At 55.9% G+C, this 12,894-nt stretch overlaps 2 protein-coding genes across 2 annotated transcripts; both read right to left on the reverse strand.

Annotated features, from left to right (window-relative positions):
* Positions 1-2,248: 2,248 nt before the first annotated feature.
* Positions 2,249-3,503, reverse strand: ATP5MG (ATP synthase membrane subunit g). The gene is made up of 3 exons (XM_057379013.1): positions 3,380-3,503; positions 2,985-3,145; positions 2,249-2,429 (listed from the first exon to the last, which is right to left on the reverse strand). The coding sequence occupies exons 1-3, from the start codon at positions 3,441-3,443 to the stop codon at positions 2,331-2,333; spliced, it is 324 nt and encodes a 107-aa protein (XP_057234996.1). The 5' UTR covers positions 3,444-3,503; the 3' UTR covers positions 2,249-2,330.
* A 518-nt stretch (positions 3,504-4,021) lies between these two features.
* UBE4A (ubiquitination factor E4A) lies at positions 4,022-12,888 on the reverse strand. Its single transcript, XM_057379008.1, has 19 exons — positions 12,733-12,888; positions 12,470-12,646; positions 12,171-12,283; positions 11,446-11,598; positions 11,201-11,360; positions 10,838-11,040; positions 10,434-10,625; positions 9,915-10,248; positions 9,523-9,649; positions 8,512-8,819; positions 7,836-7,968; positions 7,169-7,356; positions 6,982-7,082; positions 6,752-6,865; positions 5,894-6,068; positions 5,571-5,751; positions 5,216-5,363; positions 4,840-4,997; positions 4,022-4,694 (listed from the first exon to the last, which is right to left on the reverse strand). Exons 1-19 carry the CDS (start codon positions 12,854-12,856, stop codon positions 4,553-4,555), a joined length of 3,231 nt encoding a protein of 1,076 aa, XP_057234991.1. The 5' UTR covers positions 12,857-12,888; the 3' UTR covers positions 4,022-4,552.
* Between the last annotated feature and the right edge of the window lie 6 nt (positions 12,889-12,894).

Genomic DNA, 12,894 nt, shown 5'->3' on the forward strand with positions numbered 1-12,894 from the left:
GGCGGCCCCAGCCGCCGCTGCCGGGCCGGGCGGGGAAGCGCCACCGACCGCTGTGCGCCATCTTTACTGAGAGGCGACGAGCCAGAGAGCGGGGCCGGGCCGCGCCCCGCGCCCTGCATAGCGCCTCGCCGGCCCGCGGAGGCGCTGCATAACATCAGGCGCCATGCAGGTTGTGGGGTTCCACCATCCCGCCGCCCGGGCACATGAATAGGCCATACTSCAGCAGTGCTAGGCCAGCATAACGCTGGGCGATATGCAGGGTTCCAGCCCCGAGCCCCAGTGCAGCCCCCCGCCGTGGATAGCTCAGACTCCGGTCGCCGCAGCCCCTCATAGCTCGCAGTGCCATACAGGCGCGGGGCTCCTCGCGAGCCCGCCCCGAAACCTGTCTGACATATAACCGGGCCGCAAGCTGCCCGCATAACCCCGACGGCGATGCCGAGCGGGAGCACGAACCGCCGGSGCCCAGGACCGCGCATACGGCATAGCCTGCGCTGCCGACCCCCTGCATACAGCCGGGCCGTATGCGGGGCGCGGGGCGGGACCCCGGGCCCAGCATGGCACAGCCCGCGGCCCCCGGAGCGCTTCGCGTCCCCGGGACTGTCCGGTGCTCGGCCCGGTCCCTGCACCAGGACTGCGGCCACGAGCTGCGCTGCTGAGGACGGGCGGCTCCAGCCCACCTTCCGGCCCCGCCACCCGCCGGTGCCGCGTTCCGCTGCCTGCCATCCCCGGGAGGAAGGTGACGGCGACAGCACCGGGCTGCCAACCTCGTTGTGACAGCACAGCGAGAACAGAGTTAACATCCAACAAGTGCCCGTCGTACTCCCTGAGAGCAGCACTGTAAACACTCGCATCAGGTGTAAATCCCTCTGCTTGGGGACATTAAATACCCATTTTCCTCCGAAGTTCACCAGTTGAAAGGAGCAGGGGCGGGGAGGAGACTGTCCCCGAGAGAGGCAGCCAAACACTGTTGTGGTTTTAGAGAAGTCGGAGAAGATGCTGGATCCTTTGGGGTCACAGACGCTGTTTCTGCCCGGAGTTCTGCTGTGGGAGTAGGGCTGAGGGGGACTTCTCTTGAAAATTTCCAAGGAACTAAAATTAAGAGGTTTCTTCCTCTCTAGAAACTGTGGAAGGGATAAGAGCATTTCTGAGCTCTGAAMTCTTTACTAGTGAAGCTTAATCCAATCCTCCCACCAAAGCATTTGCCAGGCCAGTGCTGGTGAGAGCTGGAGCTCCCTGAATGTCCACCAGAAGCTGCCTCAAGAGAGGCATGCACAGGCAGGAACAATCAGAGACAGGCAAGTGTTTGAGCCTGATCACACAGGGATGCTCTCAGTGATGTCCTCTTGGGTTCAGAATCCTCCTTCCAGCCATGCTCACACATTAAATCCCATGTGTGATGTCYGTCTCTCCCTAAGGAACACACGCTGCACACACCCACAGCGGGGCCTGGCCCATTCCCCTCGCTGGTCTCCACCTGCTGCTGGAAGGGTTTGTGATGACAGCAGCACAAAGCTCCTGGGGAGGGACAGTTCTGGCAGTTCAGCCATCACTCAGCCCTGCTCACCTCGAGCATGTGGCACAGCCCTGGGCAGCTTTGTGGCTCTTTGGGAGGAAGCCTCACCTCCATGGGGAGTGAGCAGTCACAAAGCCCTCTCCAGCACAGAGAGGAGAGCCACACCAGGCAGTCATGGAATTGTGGCCAGGCTGGTGGCAGAAGCAGGTGACTCACCARGTTTTGTACATAACCAAATAGGACTGGCTGACAATGTGCAAGGTGGTAGAACCCTGGACAGCTCAACCTTTGGCTGCTGGGAGCTGASCTGACATGGCAAAGGTCTGCTTATCTTCATGGTGCACCAGTCAGACATAAACCAGCAGAGCTGTCTGTAACCGTGCTACATTCCCTATGCAGTAAGCCAYGGAAATTGCTCTTTATAATGTAGAAAGTACTGGAATGTGGTTTTGATTCCCACTAGCTGATGGGAAGTACATTCAGGAACAAATGGAATATTTCCCTTTGCAGTCTCTGTTTGGATTTGGGGCTCTCAGACCTCCCCTGGAGCCACTGCTGGTGCAGTGAGTGTCCCAGAGCAAAGAGGACTCTGGTGACCAAAAGTGGTGTCACCAAAGCAGCTTTGGAACCCTTGGGACTGGCCCTCAGACCCCTCTTGAGGAGCCATCCCTGCCAGCATTGCCCCCAGGATAGCCTGACACCTGTCAGAGTGCCAGACAAGGACCACAAGAGCTCAATATGGGCTTCTGGTTTATTATCACAGACCCCCTTACAGACCCAGCACTGCAGCRCCGCTGGCATTGCTGAGGTTAAGCATTCACACATTGTACCCAATGAGGCCGCGCTTGCCGATGATCTCCCCGATGTAAAACCACATCAGCACCTCTGTGGCCACCAGGCCATTCCTCAGCGCGTCCTGAAAGGAAAAAGCCACTGGTTAAATCCCAGGCTCCCACAAAAGCTCCTCCATCACTCATGCAGCCACAATCACACCCTTCAGCAGTTCTCAAGGCRAAATCCCACAAGTGGAGCAGTGTTTGCCATGTTCCACCACTCCTCAACACGTCCCATCTCAGAGATGTTCTACAACATCCAGTACACGGTCAGCTGTTGTTCGTGGCTTTTTACAGTCCTTTAAAGGATCACTTCTTAGCCCACACAGGGGAAACACATTAATTTCAAGGCCAACTGATAACACAGCTGATCCAGAGGGCTGGGCTGATTCAGCCAGCTATGGACACTYGCTCCTCTGGGACAGAAAACTATGAGACCTGAGGGGAACAATCACAGCCTGGTCCAGGCAGGGAAGAGTTAAAGCAAAGCCAATAAAATAAAACACTTTAAACTCTCGGCTCCTGAGTTCCTTGAGTTGGTATGTTGACAACAGTTCCCGCTGCCTGGCAGGGCAGGAGCAGAGCATTTCSCTGCCTGGCTGTTACGCTCCCGCGGGAGCACCGTGCCCGGCCCGTACCCGGACGGTGAGCTGCGCCAGGCGGCCGCTCTGGAACGCCCTCACCAGGCCCTTCATGCTGTCGATGGCGCGGGGGATCTCGGCGGGGGTCGGCGGGGCCAGCTCCACCTTGGCGTAGTACCAGAACGTGGCCAAGCGCGGCTTCGAGTAGGTCACGGCGGCTGCGGGGATGGGACCGGAGGGACGGTTTTGCAAAGGGCGGGAGCCCCGGAGGCCTCCCCGGGCCCGGGCCCCGCTGCCCCCGCCCCTGTTCGCCATCCCATCCCAGCCCCTCCGCTCCGCTCCCTCCTGCCGGCCCTTTCCCTCCTCAGCCCATCCCATCCCGCTCCCCTCCCGCTCCCCTCCGGTCCCCTCCGGTCCCCTCCCGCTCCCCTCCGGTCCCTCCGGTCCCTCACCGCCGATCAGCTCCGGCCCGCGCTGCACGAGCCGCTGCACGAGCCCCTGCGCGGCCTTGGCCATGGCTGCGCTCAATGTCACCGCCCTCACCGCGCCGGCGTTCGCCGAGGACAGCCCGCAGCGAGGACCCCGCGCCGCGTGCGCCGGGCGGGGCGGGGCAGGGGGGCGGGGCAGGGGGCGGGGCCTCCGCTCGGACCGGCGCAGTGCGGGGAACGGGCCCGCCCGGGGCATCCCAGAGCCATCCCGGGCCACCAGTGCGGGGAACGGGCCCGCCCGGGGCACCCTGGAGCCATCCCGGGGCATCAGTGCAGGGACCGGGTCCATCCCGGGACACCCCAGAGCCACCCCGGGCATCAGTGCGGGGAACGGGCCCGCCCGGGGCACCCCAGAGCCATCCCGGGCCATCAGTGCAGGGACCGGGCCCGCCCGGGGCACCTCAGAGCCATCCCGGGCCATCAGTGCAGGGACCGGGTCCATCCCGGGGCATCCCAGAGCCATCCCGGGCCACCAGTGCGGGGAACGGGCCCGCCCGGGGCATCCCAGAGCCATCCCGACCCTCCAGTGCAGGCACCGCTCCCGCCCCGGAGCCACCCCGGCCACCACCGAGCGCAGAGAGGCCTTTCCACAGCTCCCGGTGCTGCCAGAGCTCCAGTACCAGCTGTAAGATGATCTCGGTTTAATTTCCACGGTCGCCACTCCCGACACCCATTGAGGAAGTAAACCCTGCTATACCCCTGGCACATAAAAATGTCCCCCTCGTGTTCATCCCCCCAGCCTGCCCTAGGAGCGGCTGGAGGCATTGCTTCTACCAAGTCAGTGATGGTTACAGTTTAAACACGGAACAGAGAGAGGTGTTTGGTGTTGCTGGAAAAGAAGGTGGCCAACACAAAGAGCAGGTGATAAGAGGGCCAGGGCAGCACATCATGAAGAAGCTGTGTTCTTCCCCGAGGCTGAGGCTCAAAGCTCTAGTGCAGTGGAAAGTCTTAGTATGAAAGAGTGAGTCTTGCAAGGAAAAGAGAGAACAAGGGCCGACAGGGAAGGTCCGAGGAGAGACTCCAAAGGCAGTGGCAACGCATTAAATGTGGTCATCACTAGGGTGGCAACTGCAGCCATTGCTCCAGCATGGCTGTGATCTCGCCTGTGACAGGAGGTTTGGGGACAAGATCTGGTTTTTAGTTCAGCGTGTCCTCCAGCTCCTCCTCCTTCTGCTTTTTCCTCTCTGCAAGCCATCGCTGGATCTTCTCTTTCAGCTCTGTGTTTGGTCTGATCTGGTCCATAGTGAGGGGGCTCCGATTGAAAGGATCTGTCTGATCGCTGAAAAACAAAACATCAAGGAGATTATTCGGACACTCCTGGTCTTAGAGATTAAAAAAAAACAAAAAAGAGAGACAAGGAAGAGTCATTGGATATGTAAAATAGATGCCCAAAAGTATCAAAGTACGAGGCCTGTGCTGCACACCTGAGGAGGTGTCGGGCTATGGTGGATCGGTCCACAGTGACACGGGAGGAGGGCAGGATGACAGGGTCTGACATCAGAGTGCTCATGATGGGATCCAGGAATTCATCACAGGCATCTGCATAGGTCTCCTCTTCCTGCTGCTGCCGGTCTGCAAGAGACTGCAGAACACACGTGGCTTTGAGGGATTCAGCCTCCCCGTTCTTCAAAACACAGGCAGCATTCACAGCTCTGTGCAGGCAGAGCCACCTGGACCTGGGATCAAGCTCCACTCCCAGAAATCCAGCCCACAGCAAAGATGCAGCAATACACAGAGGGAAAAGGACACAGAGAGCCAGCTCCACCTTTTTTTTTWATTAAAATTCCCTCCAGTGCTCACCTTGATCCTCTCAGCCAGGTTAGTAAAAGACACTATCATGTTGCCAGGCTTGTTGATCTTCTTCAGAACCCGCACAGTCTGSGCAAAGAGCGTTGGTGAGTAGGAGCGGCCATCCTTGGGAACTGTGGCACAGAAGTTTTCTTCATCCCTGCACCACAGGTTACAAGAGAGAAAAGGTGTGAGAATCCCCATTTACTGGGGCCACAAAACAGTTCCCACAGCAGCTGCATTCCCATAGCAAAGAACTCTAAACTAAATAAAAGCTTGAGTGTAACTAAGCATTTCTCCCCCAGTATCACCAAGGTGGCCCTGGATGGCTCCTGCCACCCACAGGCTCACTCCCCTTGCTGCCTACCCAAGGTTTAGATAGATGGTGCAGATGTCAGACACGAGCTGCTGTGGCTTGAAGTCGAACTCACTGAAATCCTTCACTTTCAAAGCTCCCATTTTAGGCCCAACCAGGTGTTGCAGGAAGTAGTTTAGCATGGAGATGATGCGCTCGGCAAGRAAAGGATGCACAAACAGGGACTTGATTTCTGGAAGGGAAAATACCAGTTTGCTGAGATTCACAGCAATTCTACCCTGRTCTGACCACCCTGAAACCAAGCTCCTGCCTGCCCACTCCCTGGCAAGGCTCTTCTCTAGGTCCCAGCAGGCAGGAGGAGCTGTTGTCCCTACCTGAAGTGAGGAAGGCCAGAGTGCCAATGGTTTCATTGGACATGATATTGTGGAAGCGTGCCAGCTGCCCAAACATCTGCAGGCTGGACTCCTTCTCACGGCGAGCCTCAGGGGACAGGCTGTCCCACTCGCCTCGGTCCTTCTCGATCTGCTGAACTTTGATCTTGCTTAGGTACTGCAAGACAGAACACAAGGACTGTTTGGTTGGGTGGTGAAGCCAAGGAGGTCCAGAAACGCTCAAAACCAGATGGGAAACATCCATATCACCCATCTTATCTGCCGGACTCCTGGCAATCAGCTCTCTGGCAGGTAATAGCTCCTCAAAAAAGCCCTTTCTAGCAGCAACAGCAGCTCTGGAAGGAGTGGAGAAACATTCAACATACACCAGGGACATAAGGACACCTGGAATTCCCTTATAATCCCAAAGGAGAACTGTCTAGATACAGAAGGYCTTTATTAGGATAAAACACCTGCACAAAGACCAAGGGGATTTGAGAATCAAACCCCCAAATGATTGTTTAAAGCCTCAGTATATCCAGATTAGCAACAGGCAGATTTCCCAGCATGCTTCCTCTGTTGCATCTGAAAAAGCCCTTTTGCTCCTCTTGGTTCTGAGCTGCCTCCTGAACCCAGAGAAAGAAAGGGTAACTCGCAGGCAGGGCCCCAGACCCCCCTTCCTCCTGTCTTCACCTCTTCTCCCAGGGCATTGGCCACACCWTCTTGGGATTGCTTCCTGCAAGTACTTACTGCAAAGATTACCAGGCAGGGCCAGGCAAGCTGACCCCCTTCTGGACGTCAGTATTGCACCAGAGAAGAACTTGTTCACGTGATGCTGATGGCACACAAGCCCAGCCTTACCTGTATGGCTTCATCCAACAGGAAAATGGCATCATTCATGAGCAGGTTAAGGAAGCGCAAGAAGAGAGGGGGGCTCATTGCCTCCAGGTTCTCTGAGGCATAATCAGCCAGAGCCTGCAAGGAAAGGGAGAGCAGTGAATGGTGCAGCACAGTCCCAATGGCAGGCCAGGAACCCACGTGCTCCATACAGAGCTGCACATGGGCACACTCAGGCATCACTCTCGCCTCACCTTTATGCTGTCCCGGTAGGAATCGGTGCCCCACATGTACCTCAGGATGGGATACATGGGACGCCGGTAGTTGAACTTCTGYTCAAACTGGTGTGGGTCACCTGGGACAAAGCCAAAGAGCCTTTCACGTGGACAGTCCCCAGCAGGTGCTACACAGGGAGCACCACTCTTCCCCTTGCGTGCTCACCTGTAAACTCGATATCCACAAAGACTTTGATGAGTGCCTCGGCCAGATGGGCAGCGTGCTGGTAAGAGCAGAACACTCGCTTGCGGTGGAACACACTGGAGACGAGTGGGTTCTGAGCCTGATCCAAGTGAGGCATCACAGCTTCCAACACTTCGGCCAGCTTGGCTCGCAGGTGAGGATTTTTCATCCTGCAAGAGAAAAGAGAAAGCAAATCCAGGATGGCATGAGGGCTACGGTGCAGAACGGAGCTGCTCAGGAATCACTCCAGGATCTGTGCCCATCCATGCTTGAGTGCCTGATTGCTACACTGTCTGTAATCGAATGAACACCAGAAATGCAGAAGGCAGGATAATGTCTTATCAGGCTGACAGAACTACTCGGATCTTTTCAGTGGACATCAGAGAGATCAATTCCAGGAGCTCCTTTTAATGGCTGTACCTGATGAGGTTTCTGCATCATACAACCAAACACAYATTTAAGCACTACATCCCATTTGAACCTTGCCCGTGGCCTATAGGCAGGGCTTTGTTCCYCTTGTGTCTCCTGCAGGCAAATTTCAGCTCTTCCAAAGAGAACAACCTGCTCACAGCTACAAAACCAAGCCTCAAGGCAGCTCTGCAAATTCCACTCTGGGTGTTCTGCAACAAGCACCCAGGACTGCACCTACCTCTCCACATCCCCCATGAAAACAGTAACGAAGTGAAGGATGTGCTCCAGGGAATCGGCAGACGTCTCCAAGATGTCATCAGCAAAACGCCGCAGGAAAATGAAGAAGTCACCCAAATTATCGGCAAAGAACTCTGCAAACAGAGATTGTAGCTGAGCCCCTCCCCAGGCAACTGACCTCAMCCTTTTCCAGCCTCCCATCTCCTTCCTCCTCACTGCTCTGATGCTGATTAAGTCTCAGTAACTAACAAGGCTGTATTAAAATCTGCCATGGAGAATGATGCCCAGCCTGAAGCATGAGTAGCACCYGGGATTCACTTCCCCTCTCTCCTCCCAGAAGTCAGGTTGTTTATGGGACACTGTTACACAACCCCCATGGGAAGAATTCTGAAACAGACCCTAAAAGGAGCTTGCATACAGAGAAAACAGTAAATYAATGTAGTATATGCCACCTGCCAATGAGTAGGACTTTGAAAAGGTCAGCAGCTTCACTACCTAAGTGCGGCCTCTCAAAGATCCCCAAATTTTCCTAAGAGTGATCCTCTTCAGAGAGAATATTCTGCACAATGTCAGTGGTAGCACTGTGTCCTGCCCTGGACAGGGAAGCAGTGGCTCAGGCAGCTGTGCCAGGTATGCCAGGTGTTGGCACAGACCCCKAGCAGGACCCAGAGCTTCACCTGGCACGTAGGCCAGTGCACTGTGCTCCACCTCTGGCAGTGGGAAGGTCAGCTCCAGCGGCTCCGTCCCCTTGTTCCCCATGGCCAGCTGCACCAGCAGCACTGCCATGGACACCTGCAGGTTCAGGCAGTTCTGCAGCATCTGTGGCTCCGTCATCGCCGTCTTGGTGGAGAGATAGATGGTCATCAGGCGCTCAAACTGCTCCCTGAGGCTGTCAGCAGCAGGGCTGGAGCTCTGCTGAGCTTCCCGCCACGCCACTTGCAGGCGGTGAAGGCTTTGGTTTATCTTCACCATCTGATCGTGCAACCTGCCCGGGAAAGGAGGCAAGGAAGGGCTGAGGAGACAGACAGACAGACAGACAGACAGACAGATATCCTGCCTCACCAATGCAGAAACTGGGAAGAGACTGTTCTGTGCCAGTGGATTCAGGTAATTTCCTGCAGCTACCCTGTCTGGGCTTGTGGCAAAGGGAAGTGAGAGAAAGGCTTGACAGGACCTGGGAGGAGAGGAGACTCTGGGAGGGACCGTGGCACTGCAGAGTGGCTTGGGGACATGACAGAGCCTTTGCAGCACCGAGCTCGCTTGGCTCATCCAGCTCAGGGACCCAGCATGGCCCACAGACGCCTGCAAGGTGACACTTCATTCTCCAGCAAMAAGCCACTTGCATAATAACTTTTTTGTCAATATCTATATTTAGAGAATAAACCAGAAGGGGGCTCTGCTTGGATCAGCCATGACCTCACAGTATCCAGGCAACGATTTGCAGAGCAAAGCTGTGCAAAATAGTTTTGGTGTCCAGAAARTCCTCTCCTGGATTTCGGTGTCTTGGCTGTTGGTGTCTGTAAYTAACATGGAGCCCGTAAGACTGTGAGCAAAATTTCTTCCTGCAATCAGTCAGGYTGAGGTTCAAGCAGCAGCTCAGCTGGCCACTCTGTGTTCAGAGTACTTACTGAAATTTCTGTGTTTGCACATGGGTGGAAAACAGCCCCAGGGGAGCCCAGAGCAGGTACCTGTGGAAGCCCAAGTGCAGGGTATACTGTGTGAGCACCAGGTTTTCCGTCACCAGGTTGTAGCTGTTTGCAAACTGCGGCTCTTGCTCGCTCACAGCAGGGATCAAACATGTTTCTTTTTCCAAACCTGGAAGGAAAAGCATCTCTGCATCAGGTTTTACYCAGCAGTGCTGCTGAGGAGAGGGCTTGAGAGGGTCCTGCCTGAGGACATAAAAGTGCTCCCGATGACGCTGGCAGCCTTTTATTTATTTGTATTCAGCTTTCTTCTCTCTAGTCACACCGTTAACTCTTCCCTAGCCCTAATGGCACCCACTGAGAGGGCACTACTGGGTACACTGGGGACCTGAGGAGATCCCCTTTCCCATTCCCTTCTCCCCAAGGTTTAGGTGTACCTTTCATGTGTACGTTCTTGCTCCTCCTCTCCTCTTCRTTCAGCTCCTTCAGGGCACAGTACGTAGAGTTGAAGGTCAGCAGCTTTGGAGATTTGGGTTTGCAGAAGGGCTGGCACAGCTTTAGGAGGGCAGCCCCCAGGTTGAGAAAGAAGGCATCTGAGGCRTACATCTGGAAGAAAATCTCTGGCATCTGGTTAGCCCAAATTTTGGTGCGGCCTGCATTCGCATGGAGGCAGTTTCCCAGCCAGGAGAGAATCCTGTGCTTTGTCTCTGGCAACAACTGCAACAGRTTCTTCAGTATCTGGTAGATCTTCTCATGGAACTGGGCCATGAACTGTTACAGGGAACAGAACATGGGTGAATGAGTCCTTGGGGGTTGCTCTTTTGCCTCTCTGYTATCAGACCCTTTCTGGCTCCAGACCATCCCCACCCCCCCAAGCCCCGATATCACGTCCTGAACCCTCACACAATGAGGGGCCACTAAACACCACAGTAAGAGCAGTGCCCTGCTTCTCCCACCTGATGGATGTTGGATTCCTGCACCTTAATCTCTTGTGGGCTGGATCGGGATGGGTTCAGAAAGTAGCCGTGGTTCTCCACCACACCAGGGGTCTTCAACAAGCAGGAGATATTTAAAATGGCACCGAACAAAGTCTTCTGGTACATCTGCCCATTGCTGGGATCCTTGGGCTGGATGTAGCCTGCAAAAACCTGGGGAATGCATCAGGACATTATGACAATTGTCCAAAATTCCAGTAAAAAAACTCTACAAACTAATGGGTTTGGGACAGGCTATGAAAAAGGAGAGGAGGGGTGAGATTAAACACAACAGATGCTACATCACACTGCTGGTTTGGCCTCTGCAGATCAGGTTTTGTAAACGTGGCCCTGCTAAAAGCTCCTGCCTAAGCCAAGGTACCCACCTTTGCTATGTCCTTCTGCTTTGTGAAGTAGAGGAGCACATCGAGGTATGTGTACAGCAGAATCTGGCAGAGGTCCAGGTCCTTGAGTCTCCCCAGCAGAATGTCAAACACGGGAACCATCACCTCCCCAAACGTCCGCACCTCCTCATCCATCGTTAAGGCTTCTATCACCTCCTCAAGGAACTCGGTCATGTCTTCAAACTCTGGCAGGTGACATAAGGCTGTTACTCCCAGTGTTCCAACAGACAAACCGACCCAAACACAATCCCCTCTTGTGGCAGTGAGGGCAGCCAAAGCTTCACCCATCTCCACGATGCTCCAGGGCAGCCTGGCAGTGCTCAGGCACATCTCGGCCACACTTACGTGCCCCTCTCAGTGTCTCCAGCATCAGGTCCATCAGCTGCTCGTACACGTTCTGGTTGACGTAGATCTCTGGGGTGAGGAGGACAGTACGAGTGTTGGACACGGTCAGGTTGCGGCAGCGCACTGCGAAGGGCAGCAGATTCTCCGGGACTTTGGTTATCTGTGCAAGGAGAACAAGGCAGTGTTGGTCATCAGAGCACAGAGCTGGGTGACAGAGCTGCCCTCCTCCAGCAGCCTGTGCCCACCTCTTCCCGTGCCCTGCGGAAGCAGGCGTAGAGGTAGCGCAGGATCTGCCTCTCCCCGGCGTCGCGGTCGGCCGACAGGTTCTGGGTGCTGGCAGAGGTCATGTGGATCAAGTGGCTSCCGGGCTCTGGCAGCAGCAGGCGGGTGAACAGGGCCTGGGCACAGCAGAGATGCAGCACAGTGACACRGCCCTGGCACAGAGCTGATCTCTCCAGAGGAGGAAGCTCCACACCACACAGTAACTGATCCTGCAGGGAAGAGCTCTCTATCCCGTGTTATCTAACAGAGTGCTGGAGTGASAACCACCAGCCTGCTTCTGGCCTAAGCAAATCCTCTGGTCTCTTATGGAGTAAYAGCAGCCCCAACAGAAACATTTCCCCTGAAATCCTCAGCAGGAATSACTGATATGGCTGCAAGTGAAGCAGAATGCATGTGTGAACATTGTTGACCAAATTCTCTTTGGTTTTCTTCCTTTTCCCACCCACACAGACCTGCAGGGCAGCAAACTCTCGTTGCCTCCAGAAGGAGGGGTTGGATTCCCCAAATTCTACACCTTTCTCAGTCTCATATCCCAAAAATCTCATGGGCTTTTCCAGCAAAGTCATGAGTGGCAGCTTTGTACCAGGCTTTGGAAAAGTATTTGGGATATGCCATAGGTACACTCGGAAGAAACAAACTCAATTCCTGTAGCCAAAGTCTGCAGATGGCCCGAGGCAGGCAGCCCTACCTGCTCCACGTTGTCCATGTCCAGCCAGTCCTGGTCATCCAGGTCTGTGGCCATTTCCTCCAGGTAGACACAGCGTGCTGGGATCCCATTCCCACTCTTCATGCTGGGGTCACCTGGGGAGGGCAGAGGGAGCTGTTTCACCCCCCTGGATTGGGATCCTGTGGGCAGGACCTGCCCCAGCTGCTGCACCTGGCAATGCCCGCTCCCAGCCATCCCCTCCCATGTCAGCCAAACCCAACAAGCAGAGCTGCCCCAGCCTGGAGCACATCCCCCTCAGGCCGGGGCGTTGCCGGGCTCACTGTTGTCCAGGGTGATGAGGAAGATCCTCTGGATCATGTGGTTGATGTTGAGCTGCTCGCAGAGCTCTCGCTGCGAGCGGAACGAACGGCTGATCTCGGCCACCGAGTAGTCGCAGTCGTCCAGGCTCTCGGAGACGCTGTTGTCGGAGTCATCCTGGCTGACAGAGGTCTCCTCGCCTGCACGACAGAGCGCTCGTTGCCTCGGGGCAGCGCCTCGCCCCCTGCCCGGGCCGGCCCTGCCCAGCGCCAGCCTCCCCTCCCACCTGCCAGCTGCCGCAGCTGCTGCTGCTTCTGGACCGCGGCGAAGTGCTTGGCGGCAGCCACGGAGCCGAAGAGGGCGGCGAAGGGATTGCTGGAGATGCTGTTGTTGTTCTCCTGGTCGGTCATCTCCCCTCAGGGCCGCGCCATACGGGGAGGCCGAGGCA

The sequence above is a fragment of the Malurus melanocephalus genome, unplaced genomic scaffold (genome assembly GCF_030028575.1).
Source record: "Malurus melanocephalus ecotype Western Australia unplaced genomic scaffold, MMel_1.1 scaffold_382, whole genome shotgun sequence".
In the NCBI taxonomy this organism is placed as follows: Eukaryota; Metazoa; Chordata; class Aves; order Passeriformes; family Maluridae; genus Malurus; species Malurus melanocephalus.

Coding starts and splice junctions, on each gene's coding strand:
- ATP5MG (XM_057379013.1), bottom strand. CDS start 3,443: ATGGCCAAGGCCGCGCAGGGGCTCGTGCAGCGGCTCGTGCAGCGCGGG. Junction 3,146..3,379: donor CGGGCCGGAGCTGATCGGCG/GTGAGGGACCGG, acceptor CCATCCCCGCAG/CCGCCGTGACCTACTCGAAG. Junction 2,430..2,984: donor TGGCGCAGCTCACCGTCCGG/GTACGGGCCGGG, acceptor TTTTCCTTTCAG/GACGCGCTGAGGAATGGCCT.